This window comes from Platichthys flesus, chromosome 5, assembly GCF_949316205.1.
Source record: "Platichthys flesus chromosome 5, fPlaFle2.1, whole genome shotgun sequence".
Classification (NCBI taxonomy): Eukaryota; Metazoa; Chordata; class Actinopteri; order Pleuronectiformes; family Pleuronectidae; genus Platichthys; species Platichthys flesus.
This window is the reverse complement of record NC_084949.1, coordinates 24,590,968-24,597,598: the sequence shown is the minus strand read 5'-3', so window position 1 is coordinate 24,597,598 and position 6,631 is coordinate 24,590,968. Positions and strand designations below refer to the sequence as shown.

General features: G+C 42.8%; 1 protein-coding gene across 1 annotated transcript; it reads right to left on the bottom strand.

Moving 5' to 3' along the window:
- Positions 1–70: 70 nt before the first annotated feature.
- LOC133953378 (GRB2-related adapter protein-like) lies at positions 71–5,663 on the bottom strand. Its single transcript, XM_062387284.1, has 5 exons — positions 5,268–5,663; positions 5,065–5,162; positions 4,114–4,233; positions 1,913–2,192; positions 71–1,813 (listed from the first exon to the last, which is right to left on the bottom strand). Exons 1-5 carry the CDS (start codon positions 5,343–5,345, stop codon positions 1,634–1,636), a joined length of 756 nt encoding a protein of 251 aa, XP_062243268.1. The 5' UTR covers positions 5,346–5,663; the 3' UTR covers positions 71–1,633.
- Positions 5,664–6,631: the final 968 nt, after the last annotated feature.

Here is a 6,631-nt window from a genome sequence, read left to right as displayed (position 1 = left end):
AATTTAATAGATTAATAGAGATATTAAATCTATAGCTGCACGTGTTTGTCCACAAATGCAAATGACAGTATTTGATAATATCACTTTTTATTTGAATTCTGTACAGTTTACTAACATTTACTGAAGAGGAGGTTAGCGGTTTGAGCAATAAGGTAAAGCAAACACCACGTTAAAGTCAAGAGGCTAAGATTCACTTCACGACTGCAACAGTCATTTTAAAGATAATTCACTTTAGTGATTAAAACTATAAATACTCTAAATACCTGGTTTTAGATCTAAAGCACTGATCCATAACGTGACACATAACAGAGTTTGAAACATGGAGAATTCACTGTGATCACCTGCTGCTGGTCGACAGGGTGAAGATGCAACAGCAGCAAAGTAACTTCCCCCTGTTGACCAGCAGCAGCCTGATCACAGCTGAGGAGGCTGTTGTTGCACCGGTGACTTTCAGTAAACTTCTCCTGTCTGAGGATAAACTGCTGTGCAAAGGAGGCAAAGTTAGCCAAGTTCAAAACCCACCATCTTAAACTGATTGTTGAACTTCAGATGACTCTTTAAATTAAGGAATAGTGTTTGATCCTGATAGCAATGTGTCAGGCGCAGTAAACAGTATCTTGCTAGCTGCTGCCATTTACTGCCCTGTGAATAGTGTCTAGTGACAGGACCTCGCTACAATGGCTCTATTCACCAGTCACAGCTGCTCCGACTCTGGCCTTCTGAAATCTGAGATAGGTTATCTTGAGTTCTGGATTGTGGGAGGAAGTGGAGACGTGTTGTTCATCTTCATAAACAGTCTGAGCTGCGGCGTGACAAAGCCTCTAGTGAGGTAACACTTTAAAATCCCTATATTGAGCATTTATAAGCACTTAAGAAGCATTTAATGCAGAGGTCTTCAACAGGGGGTCCGCGTCCCCTAGGTGGTCCGCGGAGGTACTGCAGGGGGGTCGCGACATTTTTGGTTGATTAGACAATTTTTTTTTGTTTTCAACCAATTCTTTCACCACAAATTTAAATGTCTCTAAATAGACATTAACATGAATTCAACATATTGTAGCGAATGGATAAATGGAGGCAAAAGACGTCAGCGTTCAGTCAGCAATGCACACACTGTAGCTCCTATACCATGCATGTTTAAAATAAAAACATGAATATATGAACCTGTGTATTATTTGAATAGCTTAGTATTGAATGCACAATAACAGGGTAGCTATGTTTATACATGGCACAAGGCCCAGTTTAATATAAAACATAATTTTATGCAATATATATAGTAGGGGGTCCCTGCTCCATCTCTCCACCAGTTTGGGGGTCCTTGGCCTGAAAAACGTTGAAGACCTCTGATTTAATAAATGATTTATACCACTATAATGTAGTTGTATATGCAGCCAGTCAGTAATCGTAGCTCCTGGGTGTCAATGGAACGAGTCATAGCTGCTGGCAAATACACAAACAAACAATTACAAAAACATTATAGTGTGTGATAAACCATTTACCACATGTTTGCACACTGCTTATAAAAGCTAATTGATTATTTGACTAATTGTGTCAGCTCTAGTTCAAATTCATTCTTGCATGAGTTAGATATGTGTCAGCGATGGCCGCCACTGGGCCGAGGGCGTCCGGCTCGGGGTCACTGGTACAGCAACTGGACGTATTGCGGTGGGAAGACGCCGACTCGGCCTCGGCAGCGTCCCGTCCAGGTCGCCGAGCCGGAGCACTCCAGCAGGTCGATGACGTCGCCACGCAGGAAGTTGAGGTGCCCGGTTTGACGGGGGGTGTAGTCGGAGAGGGCGTGAGCCACACAAGGTTTCTAGACAAAGACGGAGCAGAGCGATGACATCAGACAAACAGGTTTGTGTGCGACAGCAGTGGAAAGTGTTTATGGGGATAACTTAAAGATTTGTCATACCACCGGAGCCGCTTCTCTCTCGGGCTGCGAGTAGAGACGGGCCGAGGGGAGGGATTCCTGAGAGCTGCTTTTATAAGGGTTGGGGTAGGGGTTGTATCCGGGGTTGGACAAATGGCGAGGGGACGAGGGACGGTCTATGAGGCAGATGAGTTTCTCCACGGCGATGCTGTGAGTTCTGTAGAAATCCACCAAACGGTTCAGGGAGCTGAACGTCTCGTCCCAGATGCAGTACTGCCCGCCCCCCTCCAGGACGCGGAAATGCTCCACCCTGTCGCCGTAGCTGAGGCGGACGAAGAGAAGGAAGGAGGTTAGGCGGGTGTGCATGCTCCTTTAAGCTGCTTCATTCCTCGGCCTGTTTCTTTTATTGAGGAAATCTCCCAGCGTCCTTTGATAATCCCGGCGGTGATTAATCGCAGTTCCCTTGTCCACCGCGTCACATTATCGAGACATTTCAGTTTGGAACAACGTGAACTGACGGAACAACCTTTGGACCGTTTGTAGACTTAATAATTAACCGATTCATTAGAAGTAAGATCATTAAATGATGGCGGACTAATGATAAACTCGATTAAACAACTGTACCCATACAACGTGTCCACCAGGATCTGTCTCCTGACCGGTGTGATGAGTAATGGATTATTGACCGTGTCTCCTCCCTCACGCATTAATCCCCTTATTACCCTTAAGGGAGTTGAACAGCATAATACATCCTCTGCTGCTCCGACAAAGAGAAATGAATCAGCCTGAAGTGTTTTTGGTGAATTACTAGTGTAGTTCATATGTTGGGGGTGGAACAGCGGTTTCCTCACAGCAAGAACGTCCTGAGTTTGAACCCATCCATCTCTTTACAGTACTGTGTCTGTACTTTCTCCTCATGTCTGCATGTGTTTAAACCAGTTTCCTCCCACAGCCCCGAGACATGTGATTAGATTTACTGGGGAAGATAATAATTGTAGTTTGTAATCACATGTTTTTCTTTTCTAAATATACTGTTTATGTCATGAGTTTACAAGAAATCAATATACTTTACTGTTTTATCCTTAAAAAGTAAATACCAGTAGTTGCACAGAAAAGCACTAACGGTATCATTAAACAGAATCAATAGCTCTTTTCTATTCAAATATCATGAATATACCTGGGCCCTGAAACTGAAGCAGTGTTATATTCAGCTGTCTTCAATTCTATTTTCAAACATCTGAGTTTTTTCCTGCTGTGACATGTTCAAAATGTCTCCCATTAAAAAAACGAAATTGCCCAATTGCCGGAGAGTGGAGCAAATCCACAGCACGACTGTTGTGTGTGGTGGAAAATTACACTCTCACTGAGGGCATGCTGCAGGTGCATGTGGGCAAACTGCATGAATAGGTAACAACATCTAAATTGCTGCAACAACAACAAAACAACTCTTGAGCAGTGTCGCCCCCTATTGATCACTTTGAGGTAGTACATCTTGTGGTTGTACTGTACTGTGTGATGTCTGCTGATGTGTAGGTGAACATATATAAACTACACGTCTTACGTCCCAGCGCTCGCAGGCAGACAGATGTTTGTGTGTATGTGTTAATGTGTGCACATGAAGTGCATGCGTTTGTTGCATAATGTACCTGAGTGTAATTAAAGACTGTAGTATTACATAATGCCCCAGTTTCTATCGAACACATTTTAATCTCCCCTCAATCATTAAATGTGTCCCACGTCACTTCAATGAACCAAATTACACTTCCTCCTCTCTCTCACTCTCTCACACACACACAGACACACACACACACACACACACTGTGTTGGCACAGCTGTGATATTTTTAGTGTTTTTTTGTGGAACGTATTTAAATAGTCTGCCGCTCCCCTCCGCTGACCCTGACACATTCACAGACACGTGGTTGCTGTGACTTGCTAATGTGCTCAGCGTGATGGAAAACAAGCTGCTGCCTGCATGTTTCCTACAACACGCCTGGTTCCACAGTTTATTCCATCAGCGAGGTGGTAAACAGTGTTTTTGTTGTGAAGTGGAAGCCGGGGGGCAGATGTTAACCTCTGGGGTGAGAGAGACACACTTGGGTGAAGCTGAGGAACTTATTAGACCACAGTGCGATAGGGGGGGGTTTGCATCAGGCTGCAGAATGAAATTTGACTTTGACCCTTTGAGACTTCAAGACCTCACTCATCCTGGATGTGGACGATGCCCGCGGTGCGTTCACTGACCTGACAGAGACAGAGAACTCCCCCGGAGCTGATTCACTCTCCCTCACCAGGAACACTCCGACGTCCTGCCAGCGCAGACGCTGCTCAGCCTCAAGTCTCGACACCCGTCCCACGAACCACCTATTGGAACACACACACAAGAATTTAAATTGCACCCTCCTGGTGACCTCATTTTGAGAATGGCAGTAGCATTCATGTTACTATTTAAATCTGACACAGCAGTGAGTAATTTGTGATTCACAAATCAAGTCAGAAAGGAGCCTGAGTGGTTCTCAAGGATCAGGACCCCAAAAAGATGTGTCAGAATAACAGAGGGTCACAGAATTATTACTTTTTTTAAAAACTATTATGTTTAAATACAATTTTATTTATAAACCATATTCATTCACAGACTTGGATTCAAGGTGCTCTGACAATAAAAACAACACAGAGACAGAAACTAAAATAAATCAAATAAAAATTGTCTAAAACAATTTTCACGCAAAATAAAGAGTAGAATAAAAGAGGGGAAGTGACTAAAAGAGGTAAAATAAATAAAAAGTATAAATATTTGCAATTTAGAGTTGAAGGAGTAAAATAATACAAATAAAAACTGAATAAAATGTAATGTGCGACCCTGAGATTTTGTAAAATGGTTTATTTAAAGGCATTTGTTTATAAAACGGTTCACAAATGGTTAACAACCAACCAAATAACAACAACCACGATTATCTTTTCACATTGTTCATTGCGAAATATATATTATTTTAATAATTTAAGGCTTTAATTTATTTCAAAACTCTGAGGGAAAATATAAAATGTGGGGGTTTAACACTGAGACATAACCTTTGGTGCAGGGTCACCAGCCAATAGTGTTTTGGTCCAGTAGTTAAAAGGAACAACAATCAATAGTTTTGATGGGATGAGCACAGAAACTATAAGGAGTGGAACATATGATGAAACATTTTTTACCGATGAGGAAGGAGAGAAATGTAGTTTTCAGGGATGTAGCCACGTTTCCCCTGAATCTCGGCTGTGCACCAGCACGAATCATCCTCCATCTCTGTCACCTAGAGAAACACACACTTATATTTGAACTCATGCAGCCTTTGGTAAATATCCCCTTTTAAAACCACAACACAAACACACACAGACAGACAGACACACACACATACCTTGATGATGTCCCCTTTCTGGAAACTGATCTCGTCTTCTTCTGATGCTGTGAAAGAGAAAAGAGCCAGCGCCTCCATGATGCACAGAGCGAGCAGTCGGCCACAAGAATACTTTCACTTCATGAATGGAGAGAGGGAGAGAGAGAGAGAGGAGAGCTCAGTGGAATGATGACACCGTTACAGGATGAGATAATCAGAGTGAGTGTGTGTGTGTGTCCGGCTCATTAGTTAATGAGGAGAGTTTTCAGTGCCCGTGTGTCCCTCTGTTCTTCCATGTGACATGAGAGTGTGAACACGGGGAGGAGGTGTCTGTCCTCTATCCACCAACACTTTCCTCTCTGAGGGTCCGACAGAGCGTCTCCTCCGGGGAAATAAGTGACAGTGGACGGACGTAAAGAGGAAAGAAGAGAAGAGGGGGGGGGGGGGGGGACAAAAATAACCTGAGAATAAAGTGTGATGACCTGAGGTGTTTAAAACCTCTGATTAAGGTTATTATCACAAGTCTCTGCAAAAGGTTGAGCTGCAGCGGATTCAACCAGAGATTCAAAGAGTGAAGTGAAATAAAACAGCTGATTGTTAAATCAAAGAGAATAGATATTCACTGAAGGATATTAAATGTACTTTGTGTTTAATTGGCCTCACATCAGCCGTCTTTGAACCAACCAACAATCGTCTCATTCAAACTAGGGTGATACAGTAATTTAAGACAATGTTTAAATACAGTTGTCTGCCTGTGTGTTGTATTACACTCAAAACTACTGGTCGGATTATCACAGCACGTGGTGGACGGATGTGCTGTGGGTCAAGAGAGAACTCTTCACTTTCTTTGACACTGTGAGATGTAACGTTTGTGCTTGTTTCTCAGAGAATAGTTTATTAATTTGAATGGGAAAGAAACCAGGAAGGTTGAGGGCATTGATAGGTGTGGACCCAAGTGGATTTAAATGGGTCTCTTCACGTACCATTCTAATTCAAATATAATCATTCATTTCTCTTAATTCTAACTTTGATTTTATTTCAGATTTAATTATTTTCTTTGTGCACAGAACGTTCGGCGGACAGAGGAGCGGATCATAGCAGAGCAGAGTCATGTTTGGATTTGATTGTCAATTAATGTGTAAGAGTCATTATTGGTTCGAAAGAAATTATAATAAGTTTGGGGGGGGAAATCTAAACTGAAAGTATGAATGTGATATTTCTCTCTTTATCCTGATGGACGTGTCTTCACAGGACATGTTTCAGCTTAATGAGCCGTGTCATCTGCTCAACTTCAGCAGCACAGGAGCTGCTCGTGTGATGCCTCTGCTGCGTGGTCACCGCAGACAAGGTGCGACTGTGCCAAGCTGTCGCCCCCCCCCCCCCCC

Bases quoted from the DNA above. Each gene is read 5' to 3' on its own strand.
- LOC133953378 (XM_062387284.1), bottom strand. From the start codon at position 5,345: ATGGAGGCGCTGGCTCTTTTCTCTTTCACAGCATCAGAAGAAGACGAG. The intron at 5,163-5,267 runs GTATGTGTGTGT...GTGTTTCTCTAG, and splicing joins AGAAAGGGGACATCATCAAG to GTGACAGAGATGGAGGATGA. The intron at 2,193-4,113 runs GTCAGTGAACGC...CGTCCGCCTCAG, and splicing joins GAGTTCTCTGTCTCTGTCAG to CTACGGCGACAGGGTGGAGC.